This window comes from Phascolarctos cinereus, unplaced genomic scaffold (assembly GCF_003287225.1).
Source record: "Phascolarctos cinereus isolate Bilbo 61053 unplaced genomic scaffold, phaCin_HiC Scaffold_726;HRSCAF=1367, whole genome shotgun sequence".
Lineage (NCBI taxonomy): Eukaryota > Metazoa > Chordata > Mammalia > Diprotodontia > Phascolarctidae > Phascolarctos > Phascolarctos cinereus.
Window position 1 is genome coordinate 79,397,686 of NW_027556098.1, and position 16,579 is coordinate 79,414,264.

At 35.5% G+C, this 16,579-nt stretch overlaps 1 protein-coding gene across 2 annotated transcripts in view; it reads right to left on the reverse strand.

Annotated features, from left to right (window-relative positions):
* The window catches only part of ZFX (zinc finger protein X-linked), a 57,807-nt gene that overhangs the window by 40,296 nt on the left and 932 nt on the right, over positions 1-16,579 (reverse strand). For both annotated transcript variants that reach the window (XM_020989873.2, XM_020989874.2), the window contains exons 2-3: positions 11,250-11,396; positions 1,821-1,909 (exon numbers count right to left, since the gene is read on the reverse strand). In XM_020989873.2, coding sequence (XP_020845532.1) covers positions 1,821-1,881 — 61 coding nt within the window. In that variant the 5' untranslated portion in view covers positions 1,882-1,909; positions 11,250-11,396. The remainder of the gene's footprint in view (positions 1-1,820; positions 1,910-11,249; positions 11,397-16,579) is intronic.

The window sequence follows — 16,579 nt, forward strand, 5'->3', positions numbered from 1 at the left end:
TTTGAAGGAAGCGGTCTTAATCTTATCAACATAAGGAATATCCCAGCAATTAAAGCTATTTGAAAATAAAAGGAATTGTTTCAGGAAGTAGAATTGCCTATTTACAAAGAGACTAGATTGTCATTTGTCAGGGTTAATGTAGAAGGGATTTACCATTCAAGCAGGTGATTGATCAAAAAACTCTTCTAAAGCCCCTTCCAACTCCAGTATTCTGCAGCACTTCACAAGTGCAAAAAGTTTAAGAATCTAGAGGATCATAACATTTGTAACTGGAAGGAATCATGGAGCTCATGTAGTCCAGCCCTTTCACTTACAGAAAACTGAACCCCACACAAAGGTTAACTGACTTGCCCCAGGTCACAATGACACTAAGTAGTAAAGCCAGAGTTTGAACATAGGTCCTACAACTCCAAATCCAAAACTCCTTGCACACACCATGCTGTAACTCTATGATTCTAGCTTCTTTAAAAGCAAATTTAAAAAGCTAACAAATTTCTTGGTTATGTACATTTATTTTTTAATAATTTTATTTTAATAATAATATAAAATTTAACTTAAAAAAAAGCCTACAAAATTGAGCCTACATTTTAAAGTGTACCTCTTTGCAACACTGATGGTTTGGGCAGAAAACTTAATTCTTTGCTACAGTGTTAAAATATGATATTAAGGGGTTTTGGACAAAGTGGTTACATTTCCAAATTGATAATGTCCTATGAATAAATTACAAATATTTTTCTTTTAAAATTCATTCATTTAGCAAGTATTTATTGAAGATCTGTTTTGTTTTGAGCTCTTAGAGAAGCTGTGAAAAAACAAAAGAATTATAAAACATAGTCTTTTCCCTTAAGGAGCTCATATTTTAGCTGGAAAGATAAGACTTAACACACTTGAACTAATCATATGCTATCCTGTCAAAACTATAGTTTTGATATAGTCAAAATAAATACTATCAAATAATAAATGCTAATAGTTCAAAGGAAGTTAAGACCCATGTGGGCTTCATAGAAGAGGTGGACCTTGAGCTGGGCTTTGACTATTAACGGATCATATTTATATACTGCTTTACAATTTGAAGAATAAAAGACTTAAACAATCAGAAGACATTTCAAGTAAACAAAGAAAAAGAAAAATTAGTGATGCATGTTGAGTGAAAGGTAGGCAGTGAAAAGATTCCTTTGCCTGCTAGAACATATTCCTATTGTGACTAAAGTACAGAAAGCAAAAATTAGATTGCACAGAGCCAAGATTGCTATATTGGAGGCAATGGGGAGTTACTGAAAGCCAAAGAACAGAAATGGAATGATAAAAGCAGTTTTAAGATAATCAATCTGATGGCAATGAAAACTCTTGTAGGGAGGAGAAACTGGAAGCAAGGAAAACAATTAAGAGATTATTATAATAACACAGGAGGAAGGGAAAGAACAGGAAAAGCAGCTGAATCTGATTAGCAACTCGAATTTGGTAAGGTTATTGACTGGAAAATAGCATAAAAGCAATAGTAAAAATTGGCTCTAAGACTCATAAGACAGAAACAGGGAAGTTGAGAGGGAAAGCCAATTTAAGAAGAGATCACAGGATTTAGGACTGGAAAGGGCCTTAGATATCATGCTCCCTTGTTTTATAAATGAAAAAACTGAGGCCCAGAGATGGTTAAATTACCTGCCCAAATTTTGGTATACATATTGACTCTAAAGTAATAATAGTTCAAATATCAAAATGTGTAATCAAAAGCATCGCTTATTAACAATTTATCCTCTTCATAATCACCTTAACATCTTTAAGTGATTAAGTTAAAACAACCCAAGAAGTTGTTGTGATACCTGTTGCATCAAAAAATGAGTTTGGCTCTTGTGGCTGCAATTCAAGTCCATCTTCATCCATGGCCTTTAATTCTCATCAGTCACTGATCCTGAGCCAGGAAAAAACCAAATCCCATATTAATCTTTACACAGTAAGTCAAAGTTATAGGCTTATAAATCATGAAGTTATTTTCCTTGCCTCAGAATGAGTATTTCTTTTTCTTTGATAACACTAATTACTATCAAAAACTTGTTGGTCGAAATCAAAAATAAAGAAGCCCATACTCTTAAAAATGGGTATGTTTGAAAAAATAACTAGGAAAACCAGATAGCCCAACGAGTAACTCAAACTAACTATCTCCAGTCCAAGGATCTTACTCTAACCTTTATTTCTTTCCAGAAGTTTAATTTTAACCCTTTCTTTAACTTAAGAATTCTCACAATCAATCAATGAGTACTTATTAAGCACCCACTACAGTTTCATGAATTGGGCAAGGTGCTAGGGATACTTGTACAACAAAACAATGCCTACTTAAAAAGCACTTAACATTCTAACCCAAGACTTCCAAATTGCAAGCCTAAACCTACTATGCTTTGCAATATTGCTGCAACAAATCCTGAGGATAAAAATTCTAAATACAGGTAATAATAGCATAAGTGCAGAAGTTAGCAATTTTGGTTTACTTCTATTGGGGACAAGAAAAAGCTTATGCTCACAAAAACTTAAAAACTCTAGGTGTAAATGTAAGACAATGTAAAATTTTAGCTCTTCTGAAGAAAAGTGTTAAGTAAAAGGTGGTAGGATATTTCTATATAAGATAATTACATTGAGTATGACGTCAATAAAAGGAGTGTCATCTTATGATATTGATATAATGAAAAAAATGAGAAGTAAAAATACTGTTTATATACATCCGTAAGCAAATATGATTTTTATCCAGGAAAAAAGTATCAAAAATAAACTGAACATGCAAACCAAACAGAGAATTCAAGGTAGTATTTAACAAAACAATATTAATTGTTTAATGAAAAAAAAATTTTGTCAAATAAATTGATATTCCAAAAAGAAGATAATTGCTCTGAAATTCCACATAATGTGTTTTCTCAAGGCTATGTGCCCACAGTTCAGAAATCCTGCAATTTTATTTTACACTTATGAAAACTGACATGACTTTATCCTAGATTTTCTTCAATAATATAAAATCGCAGTCTTTGGATACACTTCAATTACACACAATGCAAATTAGTTCCTTTTATATGATTAGAAGCAGGCTACAATGTTATGGCAATTGTTGAAAAAGCAATGTTATCCAATACTACTTGTAATTAAACAGGGCACCTCAGTCTGGATACAATTTATATCATTTTAAAAAGAGGAATAAATTTGAATACACACACACTATACAATAATATTTACACAAAGATTTTTACTGAAACAAGGAGCTATTCAATCAAAAGCTGAATAACCATCTTTTAGGGAAACTATGAGATATTATATTTGGTTAAATAATATTGGCTTTAACTCTAAGGTCTATGCTAACTTAAAATTGTATTATTTCAAGACAGTTTCATGAATAATGTAAGAAGCCATTTCAAACCATTTATTCCTATTACTTTTTATTGAAAAGACAGCATGTTAGCTAAAACAACAGCCAAAAGAAAAACACCCTGGAATTTTCAATCAATGGAGCACTGTACAAAATAAGAGAAAATTGGAAGACCTTCATTTTAATCTTGCCTCTGCTAAGTCCATAAAGTTCATGGATCTGATTCTTCCTCTTTCCAATGGAGCTAAACTAAATCATAGAATCAAAGTCTTAGGCTACACCTCTTTTCCCTTCACTGAGGAGGTGGGGGACTACTCAATGAAGAGATGTGGAACGCTGGATATGCTGTCAAATGTTGTTAGTGGGCTGACTGGTGTCGCTGACCTGGTTTTTATTTCTTAAAAACTTTGTTATAAGAAATAGATTAATGGGGAAGGAAAGATGGAAAAGTTTTATCTGGAAATTTAATATAAAACACGTGATTAAAAAAAAAGACATTAGGACTAGAAGGACATCAGGTCATTTCGTTCAACCCCCTCATTTACTAGATGAGAAAACTGAGAGCCAGAAAGGTTGATTTACTTACCCAAGGTCACACAGGGAGTAATAACTTCAACCAAGGTTCTCTGGCTTAAATTTGCTAGTCTTTCTACTGCACCAAGGCGCAACATTTAGGTCTTTCCATATAAACAAGTTCTTATCTTGGTCCTTTCCTCCTTATTGAAACCCTCTTCATACTTGGGTTTCATGACACCAACCAAATTTAGTTACATTCCTACATTCCTACCTCTCTGACTTCCCACTTACATTCTTCCTCTTATTCACTTGTTCTCTATCACTCCCTAAAGTGTGGGTATGTTTCCCTCAAAGGTCATGGGATTTATTTTCTTTTCTCTACATTCTCTCTCAAGGATCTTATCCTTTCTTATAGCTCCTGCTACCACCTTATCTCCGGAGGACTCCCAAAATGTCTATCTACTTACACGCCTAACTTTGCTCCAGAGCACCCACGCCACATTTTTTAAAAAATTCTTACTGATATCTTGTTATTATATCACCTAAAACTTCCCTGTATACTTCCCCATCTGCCCAGAAAATCATTTCATAAAACAAAAAATATTTTTAAGAGAATAAAGTCAGAAAAACTAAAAAATACATTGAAAAATTCTTAAAATACATGTCTTTCCATGCTTCTCTATACTCATCATTTGTCATTTCTTAGAGCACAGTGATATTTAATTACTTTCATGTACCACCATTTGTTTAGCCATTACCCAATAAAAGGAAATTTACTTTGTTTCCAATTCTTTGCCACTACAAAAAAAAAGAGTTCCTATAAATATTCTGATATATATGAACTTTCTTCTTAGTAGTGATCTCCTTGTAGTAATGTGCCTAGTAGAGGAATCACTGGGTCAAAGAGTTATGAACATTTTAGTCACTTTATTTGCATAATGTCAAATTGCTTTCCAAAATGATTGTACTTATACATAGTTTCATCAACAATGCACTCACTGGTCTGCCTATCTTCCCACAATCCCTCCAACATAGACTATTTCCCATCTTTTTTCATCTTTGCAATTTGCAGGGCACAAGGTGAAACCTTAAGGTTGTTTGGATTTGCATTTCTCTTACTATTAGTGATTTGGGGCATTCTTTCATAGGGTTATTTATAGCTTGCAATTCTTATTTTAAGAATCGTTTGTTCATATTCTTCAACTTCTTATCTACTGGGAAAAGGCTTCTGTTCATATATGCTTTAATCTATGTGGATGTGGATGTAGATGTGTGTGTTTGTGCATGTGTATGTTTCTGTACACACTTTATTTGTTTCAAGGCAATGGAGAAGATAGGAAGCTACCCTTGAAACCAGGAAAAACCTAGGTTCAAGTACCATATTACCTCAGATACATAATGGTGGTGTCACCCCAACAAGTCATTTAACCTCATTTATCTAGGCAACTTTCTAAGACAATAAAGTAAGTTTCATAGAAGGTGTCAGCCTGCATTGGTAGTGGAAGTTTCCTCAAAGAGAATTCCTTATACATTGAAATCACAGGTCAGGTCCCTATCGCTATTACCTATCATTTCGAAACTGAATTAACTGTTAATTATACAGACATAGTAATAAATTGAGAAATTAGTAAGATCAGTTTTCTTCTCCTTAAATATTAACAGACTATTGCAAGGTCCCATAATGTGGGAATTGCTCCTTCTACATATACTAACCGTCTGGTTGAAAATGAATTCCAAGATAGCATAGCAGAAAAACCACTGAATTTGCAATCAGAGGCTCTGTACAAGTAACTTTACCACTCTAAACCTCAGTTTCCCCATGTGTAAACAACTCTAAATGACACTAAGGTCCCTTCAAGTTTCCAGCATCCTCTTACTCACAGAAATAGAGGGGTCCAGAACAAAATTTGTAATCAAATCTATGAATAGCACTTACATGGCTGAAAAAAGAGAAAAGACCTCAAGTAAGGGTCTCACTAACAGTAATGCTTCCTCGATAAACAAGTTCCCATGTCTCACTTCAGTTCCAATTATTTTTTCATAGGTCTGGTCTGACCATTTAGTCAAACATCACAATTTTCTAGTTTTATTAAGATAGCATGGTATAGTAGATAGAAAGTCGGACTTGGAAGTCAAGAAGATTTGGGTGCAAATCCTGCCTCTGACACATGCTGACTGTATGATGCTGGACAAGTCACTTTACCTCTCAGTGCCAACAGGCAATTCTCTAAGACTGTAAATTGCAAAGCAGTTGTTGATATGCATTGATAGGGGGAGTTTCCTCACTGGGAATTACCTATACCAATGAAATCACAGGTTCAGACCAAAAAAAAGTTATTAACTTTAAGTAATAACAAAACCAACTGATAATAGGTTCAAGACACAGAGGCAGCAAAATGAGGATATTGGGCAAAAGGTGAAGGGGATGGCAGATGATGAGATGGATAGATAGTGTTATAGAAACAATAAACATGAGCTTGAACAGATTTTGGGAGATAGTGAAGGATAAAAAAAAACTTGGCCTACTACATGGGGTCACAAAGAGTGACACACAACTGAACAACCACACAGCAGCAACAACAACAAATGAGGATGAATATAAAAGAGTGGCAACTTCCTATAAAAAATGCCACCAACACCAAAGCATACAGGATTACCCAGGCTTTTCATGAATGCTAAGAACCAAGAGAAAGCTTTTTTCAAGATCTACTTTGGAGGCAGAAGGAAGACGACAGAGGTGTCCTCATCAGATCAGTCAGTCACCCAGGTTTGCAACCTGGAAGTCATTCTCAACTCTTAACTCTCCCTCCCTCTCAGTCTACCCCCATATGATTTTATTTATACTGTTTATAGCTTGTTTGTATGTTTGTTACTTGTTATATCCTCTATCAGACTGTGAGCTCCTTGAACGTTAGTCTTCTGTCTCTTTTTGTATCCCCAGAACATAGCACAGTGCCTGGCACATCGCAAGCACTTAATAAATGTTTATCGATTGACTTTAGTCCCAGTCATCTCTCTGATATGGGGCCTGTGGCTGCTCCCTCTGGGCAATGGGCCTCTTGGTAACATGCCCTGGGTGATTTTAATAAACATGACTTTGGAATTGCAACCCTGGGAGACGTGCTTTCCTGAATGAAGAGTCAACTAGCATAAATGGCTCACTATATCTAGACAGTTCCAGACTATTCACTGGACGATGTTTCACATCCCATATGACTATCAATCGTCTCATTTCCTTTCCATCTGCTCACCCTCTTGGCTCTAACATAAAAAACAAACTTCTTAACCTGACATTTAAGGCCCTGCGCCATCTGGCTCAGACTAGATTTACTTGTATTCCTCCCCTGGTCTCAAGTCAAACTAGCTGTTACCCTGCTCTTGACATGCCATTTCCCATCTCTGTGCCTTTCTAAAGCCTGTCCTTCATGTCTTTTCTTCCCCCCACCCTCACCTCTTAAAATCCCTAGTTTTGGGGGCAGCTAGGTGGCGCAGTGGATAGAGCACCAGTCCTGGAGTCAGGAGGACCTTAGTTCAAATCTGGCCTCAGACACTTGACATTAACTAGCTGTGTGACCCTTGGCAAGTCACTTAACCTCAACTGCCTAAGCAAAGAAAAAAAAATCCCTAGCTTTTCCACTGCACCATGTTTTCTCTCTTCCCCTTCCATAACTCCCCTCCTTCTTTCCACCTTCTTCTTTCCCCCTCCTTCTTCTTTTACCCTGTCCTCTTCCCCACTCTTTGTATTCTTTCCCTCTCTCATACTTCTTCCTCTTCCTTTTCCCATTCATTGTTCTACTTACCTTCTTCATTTCTCTCCTCCCTCAGAACTTCCTCCCTCTTGGTTGGCCCTAACCCACCCTGGCCCCAATTATTACCTTAAACACAAAACTTTTAAAAATACTACCTATACTCAAATAATCTTATCATACTAATTATTCTTTGCTTATTAGCCACCTCTGCATTTGTGTATATAAACATATATATAATGTCCTATTACATAGTTGGGTTATTGGGGGGAGGGGGGGAAGAGTGGATGGGGAAGCAGTCTAGATATATATAATAATTTCAATTGTGTAAGAAGAGGCCCAGAAGGAGACTCTTTGTATCCATGCAGATGGGCAACTCTTCTACAGCTTCTCATCTTATCTTCCTGGCTTTGAAAGTGACCTCTACTGACTTCAGCAGACTGTTAGGCTGCTAACAGATACAGACTATCAACTAATTGGTCTTCTGATTGTCCTTTCTTCACTTTGCATTACTTCATGTCTTTCCATATTACTTTACATTCTTCATATTTGTGATTCTCAATTGCATTATAACGATGACCAATTTACAGCTATAGTTTCCCGAATAATTTTCCATTTCAAATTCAGCATATCCAAAAACCAGCAGTCTTAGAATGACTTTTCTCCTAATTCAACCCTCCATCTAAATTTTTCCATTTTATTCAAAAAGCACCAGTATTCTCCCTAGCACTAAAGTCCAAGTTGTGCTTCATTCACTAATTAATCTACCAATAAAATCTTCTTTTACTACTTCTCTCAGTTCTTCCTTTCTCTCCATACCCAATGACCCCATCTATATCATCTCAAATCTAACTCATCTCACTGTCTCCAATCATACACTGTTAGACCAAGGAAGGCATCTAACCCAACTCTCCCATTTTAAAGACAAAGGTCATACAACTAGTTAGTGGCAGAAACTGAAGTTGAACCCAAGTCTCCTGACTCTCCTAGTCCTGTGGTAGACAGAAGAACACAGTAAACGAAGTTTACCTCAATTTTAGTAAAGCTTTTGATAAAGTATATTATCAGACTAATCTTCAAAGCACCACTTTATCATCTTACATTATTAATTCAAGAACTTATAACAGATTCCACACTGCCTAGCTAGCACATAATACTTAAGATTTGTGGAAATGAACTGAATTAACCAATGCCAATATACAGTAAGTCATGTAACAATAATAAGTTGAATATCTGCATTAATCTGAAAGTAACAACAATTTACCTTGAGATTAAGAATTCTTATACAAATAATAAACCATTGAAGATAGGAGAGTTAAAATGACTGCCAGTAGTCAGTCAACTAGCACTTATTAAGCACCTACCATATATGTGCCAAGCATTGTGCTAAGCGCTGGAGATACAAAGAAAGGCAAAACAGTCCCTGATCTAAAGGCACTGACAGTCTAATGAAGGAGACAACATGTACAATGAGAGGACAGTCTTGGAGGGAAGGCACTAACATTAAGGAAAATGAGAAAAAGACAGGCTTATTGCAGAAGATGGAACTTTAGCAAGATTTGAAGGAAGCCAGGAAGTGGAGATGAGGAGGGAGCATTCTAGGAATGAGGAACGGCCAGTGAAAATACTCAATAGTCAGGAGATGGAGTATCTTGTACAAGAATAGCAAGAAGGCCAGTGTCATTGGATCACAGGGTACGTGGGAGAAGAGAAAAGATTAGAAAGGTAGGAAGGGACCAGGTTATAAAGGGCTTCAAAAGTAAAGCCAAAGTTTGTAGTAAGAGGTGCTCAATGAAAAATAATAAGTTGAAAGTAAGAACAACCACTGCAGAAATTCTTACTACACAAACAAGGAGAAAGAAACACAAGTTCCAACATGAATTACAAATGAGCAGATGTGAAATCAAAGTTCATTTTACTAAAATAACATCTGATATTTTTGTAGTTCATTACAATTACTTTTGTGCATTAATATTTAGGTCCTAGGCTTTTAAAAAAGCCAAGACAAACATCTTTCTTAAAATTCTCAACATCCTTCTCAAATCATTTTTCATAATTATGTAGTACCATGTTGGTAATTCACGAGATCAAAACTATTTTTTGATAGCAACCAATTTCAATGTTGGGTCTCCCTTAATTCCAATATTCAATTAGTTAAAGCTAGTTTTGAATTCAACTTTACCTTCTGATGATTAAAAAAAGCATTTACTAGAAACATATTTTAAAAGATCAACAAAATCAAGCTTATTTTTATGTAATACATAGAACTATAAAGAAGTTGACATAAAAGGTAAATTTGAATTAAGAATTGAATTTTTCTGAATAAAGAGCAAAACTGTTAAGTGTTACCCTTATTCTGAATGAATTACTAATAAAATCCACAAAAACACCAACAGAAAGTGTGCAAAGTAAAGTTGTGTTCTGCCTGGATTATAGTCAACAAGCTCACAAATACATTTTAAATTAATTTATGTATTTACAAAAAGTCTTTAATCAATCCAAAATGCCCTGGTCAGAAATTATTTCTTCACTGGACCCATCATCATTGAGATCTAGCTATCCTATTTAGCATCACTGTACAAAATTCCTCTATTCTACTAATGCAAATGAAATATAAGCTGAATTTTCAACAAATAAGATCTCATTTTGCCATTTATGTATAATTTCTGAACTTTTTTTCCTTCATTTTGGATTTATCTTTAATTACTGGCACATCTCTCCAAACATCTGAGCTTTTAATTTCTCTTCTCACTATTCATGGATTTAAGCATTCATTTCATAAATATTTATTAAGAACCTACAACTTACAAAGCACCATTCTAGGAGAGTTATAACCACTAGGGTCATATACTTAATGAAATATATGCCTTATTTTGTAATATAAATCATTAAAACATCCTAATATACACTTCTTTGCAAATTCAAATTTTGATGACGTCTCCACAATATGGAATCTATATTATTTAATTCACCCAAAAAAATGACATAAAATGATTCAATAAGATATTTCCTTTCTCTCATTTAAAACTCACAAATGCTATGTCCTTCAGGAAATATGTATGCTTACGACACGTAAGTTTCCATTCACATCACAGAATAGATAAATATTTTAAATGTTCAAATTAGGAAAACAATAAGATTAAAAATCAGTAACTTTGGTCACAATCATTTAGAGAGAAAATAAAATAGATTTGGCTATGATGAAAGCATTCAACAATCCTTCTTAGGATCATAAGTCACAGGATCTAGAGTTAGAAGTGACCTCAGGGACTAATTTAGTCCAATTCTTTCATTTTACAGATGAGGAAACTGAGGCTGCTAGAAGTTAAGCTGCATAGGTATAAAGTGGCAGAGATAGGATTCAAACACAAATCCTTGGACTCCAAACCTATTGCTCTACAGCAAATCTGAAGGCTCAGGGTAAACCATTCAAGAAAGTTATTCTCTAAAATGCTTTTAAATAAGAAAAGACAATAGAATTTTTACTTGACTACCTGAAGTCATGAAATGCTTTTCAATCCAACAATTAATATTTAATATTTAAGCCGCAATTTACATGCAAAGGGAATAAAAGATGAGTAAACTAGAGTGAGTCTTCAAAGAGCTTATGATATGATCTACTGAAGTAGAATCCAACTTACAAAAGCTTTATCTGCCAGTGAAGAGGCAACAGGGTCTGATGGAGAAAGCACTGGATTTGTACAAAGGCCTGGATCCAAATTCCGGCTCGGCCCCACCATGTGGTGGTCAACAAGTCACTTCACCTCTCTGGGCTTCAGTTTGCACATCTGTAAAAGCAAGGTTGAGATTAAGATTATCTAATGCCCCTCTTGGCTCTTCTTTGATACTATGAGCAAAAAAAATTTTCTTCTTTAGAATAACTTTCTCTGAACTGAAAAACCCACTTAGAAACTCACAAAGTAAGTTAACTTCATCTTATTTTTCTAGTCTACAAATAAACTGGAAAAAAAAAGACAAAGTTTAGTTCCATAACTCTGAATTTTAAGTGTTCACTTCCAAATCTGCTGTCTGCGAAGTAAGACTGTCAAATTATAAGAGCAAAAATCAAAATATCAAATTAGAAAACAAAAAGACAGCACATTGAATTAGACTACCTTCAACCTCACCTATCCAAACAAGCCACTGAAGCCAATAATTGGGAAATGAATGAAAGAAGAACCAACACATAATACGCTCAGTTGCTAAGAAAGTGAATACATGAATTCCTTAAAATGTACAACAAGAAGACCAAAAAAGCTTATTAGATACCATCTCAAGTAACAAACATATTATCTCCCTGAACAGGAGAGTTATATGGCAGGCAAGGATAACACTAGCTTAATATAGAGAAGATGATGGTAGAAGATTATGAACATCTCATTTTAAAAAGAGCAATAAGCAGGTAGGGAAAAAAACAAACTTATAAAAAATTGATAGGAGGGTCAATTAAGTGAGATAATTTCTAGAGCATTTAAGGATGAACTTGGAAGACACTAAACAAGTGGATATCAAGTACTGACCCAAATGCCTCCTTTCTTGTCTCTATATAAGCTAGACAAGCAGTCAGTGCATCCTTAATGAAGAGTAACAAGCAAATGATATCTTTCAGATGCTCCTATTTGTGGGATGACATTGTGCTGATTTCATCTAGCAACAAAGCACTGCAGAGTCCACAAAGGAAATTTATGATCTCTTACTAGAGATCAGCCCAACTAGTCATACATGAAAAAAAAGTGGATGAAAGAATGTCTGTTGTCTGGACTATGAACGGAGAACCCACAAAGCTGGTCCCTATCTATTAAGATATCTATCTACAGATAGATACAAATATAAATATCTACGTGTGTGTGTATATATGTATACACACACACACACATATATACATATATGTTATATTTACATGTAAATACATATATAGATATGTATAAATACGTATTGCTCTATCTTTATCTATCTACATAGAGACAGAGAGAAAAGTATCTCTATAGACAGGTCTTGGACAAAAACTGCAGATAAAAAATGAACTGAACTACAAATTAAATAGAAGGAATAGAGCTAGCTGAATTGTATCTGATAGATTATGTGTGCTTTCAACATCCTAATTCTCCCTGAAACAAAGTTCTATCTTTAAATATATATATATATATATATATATATATGTATATGTATAAATATAAAACCAAATGAAAACAAATGGACAGCCCAGATTTTCTTACACTGGTATCCAGGTAACATCAAAAGAGCTGGAAGGCAGACCCAGCACACTGAGTAGTTGTCAACACCCCCTCCTCTCCTCCCCCCAACCCCCCCCCCAGCTCTCACCTTTGGACCATCATCAGAATGACATGAACAAGAGTTGTCCAAGGAAGATAAAAACTTTTGTGATCTGCACTATTACAGGAGGTCCCCAAAATAATGAGATCAAAGATCTACTTAAGTACTTACTGACATACAATATGCTAAGCCTGTTCATATTCACTGGAACTCTTTTTCTTCCCAAGAAACATATTTTACCTAAGCATAGTTTTTAAAAATTCAAAAGAGAAAAACTATTAAAACTCACGTACCTTTCTTTTGTTTGTTTTCATATTCTCATTGAAGAAAAAGCACTACTTTAGGACATGTTTCCCAAATACGGGAAAAATCTATGATTTGGGGAGCACAGGAAACAGTGTGGGAATTCCTTCCACAAACAGGCAGATAAAAATTCATCTATGGCTTAGTAAGTAACTCATAGGAAATTATCGGTGTCACAAAGAGGTTCAGTGACTTGCCCAAGGTCATAGAGCTAATAAAGTATTGGAATGGTTTTTGAACCCAAATATTCTTGACTATGAGCCCAGTACGCTATGTACTATACAAGCTCCTTTTCTTTTAAAAACATGTTTCACTTAAATAAAAACTGCACTCCTGTTCACAGTGAGTGATGGTAGTTGTCCTACCTAATAACATGGCAGAAAACATCCCTTAAAAATATACTTAATCTACTGAATAGGAGGTGGCTCCTTTCCCAGTGACTTCAAAGGCAACTATTCTAATTAGCTTTGGTAAATATAATAATCCAATCAATTTTCTTAGAGTTGCAAAATGTATCTCTCCCCTTGCCCCCATATTAAACTGGCTGAAGAGTATTAGGGTTAAAAGGGTTTGGACTATTTTTGTTTTTTGAAAAGGGAAAATCTAACAGAGGGAGACCACAGGAAGGCTGTAAGATGAAAGAGAAATGGGGGATAACTAGTGGAGAGGGAATCAAGAGAGGTACAGGGTTGAAGAAACAGAAATTTTTTAAGCCAAGAAGAGGGAAGTTACAGGATCTCTCATCAGATGGCACAGCTTTCAGCAATTCTTAGAATTCTCCAGTTAACTGAAGCTTATCCCTTCCAGCTCCAAAAGAATGTTGGATTAGAAGTAAAAAGACCAAGGTTCTGGACCAGGCCCCACTATCTTAGCCACATCTTTAGACAATTCAGTGTTTCCAAACCTTACACTTTGATCTATAAAATGAGAAAAATATTTGCCCTTAACCTTACAGGGTTAAGCATCAAATAAAATCATTCATATGAATGTGTTCTAAATTTTGCAGAGCACAATATAAATGTACAGTAGTAGTATTGTTAACAATTTCTTATAAAACTCTTTTGCATATAGGTATGCTTCCTTTAAAAGTCTTAATGAGATGTTTTTACACCAACTAAAATAATCAAAATATCCCTCCATCCTCTCTAGACTACAGCCATTTCTTAAAAGGGTGGGTAAGGGGAGAGGGAAACAATTCAGCAAAACAACAACATATAGACCAAGTCCAACATTATATGTAGTGTTTCACATCCATAGTCCCCCATACATGCAAATGCAGAAAATTCCTTGCCTTTCTAAATAGCATAATTTAATCCCTTCTCGATGATTCTGTCATTATCAACATGCATTATTGTAATAGGATAAACACTATCCTCAGTATTTTTAGCTGTTCTGCCTTCCTCTCTACAGGTCAGGCCATCAGCTGTCAGTTTTGCCACAATTGTGTCTTCCTCTAACTTGCACACCTCTCTGGGGTCTCTCTGATTAATGTAACACAGGGTGCTCTCATCTCTTCTAGTTTGGTGTCTCTAATCTGTGGGAAACCAGAAAACCACATTTAAGGTATGTTTAATGCAGTCAACTTCAAGAATGTTAATAAAGCTGAGTGGCAGTCTAACATATATAGATTGCTTGGCTTTAACTCTCCAGATAAGTGAGGTGTAAATATATATGGAACATAACACTTGCCCTATAGTTTATCCCCAGAACAGCTATCACTTCCCCCCATACATTTCATATTAATTTTCATTTAAAAAAGAAAACACACCTACACAAATGAAAAGTTAACTGTGCCCAACTTTAATCACTCACCAATTTGTTATTCTAAGTTTGGGTCCTCTTATTCATTTTATAAAAGTTACCAGATCTCCTTTATGCATCTCCAGAGCACTTAAAATGATTCAATTTACAAAAACATGATTCATACAACCCCTCAAAAACACGTCTACTTCATAAAGACTGAGGAACCCATCTGTTTTTAAAAACCAGGCATACCCAGAAGAGGAGAAATCTCTGAGAGATCCTTTTACTTAAAAGTTGATAGACTATTGGTATACTAGCAGTCACTCTGCCAAAAGCAGTTTATATCACCACTGCTACAATTTTGTGTTGGAATTATCTTTTACAATGTAACCTGTCACATAGATTTAGGTCCAAAATTCTAGAATATAAGGATTTTTTATTCATCCCCTAGTTTTTAGGACAATCAACTATCATGTAAACATTGGCCAAAGGGCTAGATGAACAAACCGAATTATCCTTTCAAACAAAAAGATGATTAATAATTCCTTTATAACCAAGTTGAAACACATTGGTTGAATGAGGCAATCTCTAAAGTCAGTGCTTTTTTAAAAAAGGGCTTTTCTACACTATAAAGAACTACAAGACCTATCAAATTCACTAGAATTCTCATAGGACTGATTCCCCATAGTGTGAATTTGACCTGTAGCATCACCATTCCTTCGAGTTCATGATAGACAACAGCTTCTGAGCAAAGGTTACTTGGGGTGCGCAAAGGCTCGAATGGAAAAAAGCAACAGGGGCAACAATCCACCAAAGGTATTCAAGAGGTATCAACTTTTGGCAGGGTCATCACACTATATATCTCTTTACTGTCCTACAACTGATTCAAAATTCTGAAAAGGCTTTCTGGTGACAACAGTTCAAATTGTTTCCAGAATTTCTTAATTCTACAGAGAAACGTTGCTAAGATTTTAAAAATAATGATATGGAAGAAAGCAGCCTTTAAAAATGTTACAAACAGGTAAGAGAAAGAAACCATATATATGTACTTAGGCGACAAACTCCGCATTACATCACTGTTCTCATTCTATTAGAAACCCTTCAAAAACTTCCATCTCGTCTGTATTCTATACATCTGAAAATGCACCACCGACGGAAAATGATCTACAAAAAGGCAGTAATCTCTAGATTTAATTTTTATTTTTAAGATAAGAATTTTATTAAACGGATATTTAAATCGTGATGACGTTTTATCGGTCTGTGTGATTTGTACTTTTTCTGTACGGACAAAATGAGAATAGATCGAACTTCTTTCCTAGCCAGTTAGTTTCTTTTTAATTCTGCAGTAACCCAAAGCAACAATGTTTCTCGTTGTATGACTGAGGCAAGAGCACAGGACCATCCGAACGTGCCTGTAAAATCAATCTACAATTTCTCCTTTCTCTTTGATTCCGAGAGATCTTTGTTTCCTGGACAAGACCACCTTTGAATGGTCCAGTAAGTTACAGGAGCACAGTGAGCCTCGGGGCAACGGGCTGGAGGACGCGGGACCCCGGGGGGGAGGGGGCAGTGAAGGACCCCGCGGGAATGGGGGAACCCCCCCCCCCGCCCGACCCCAAGCCCACATCAGGGCTCCGGCTCATCGGGGGAG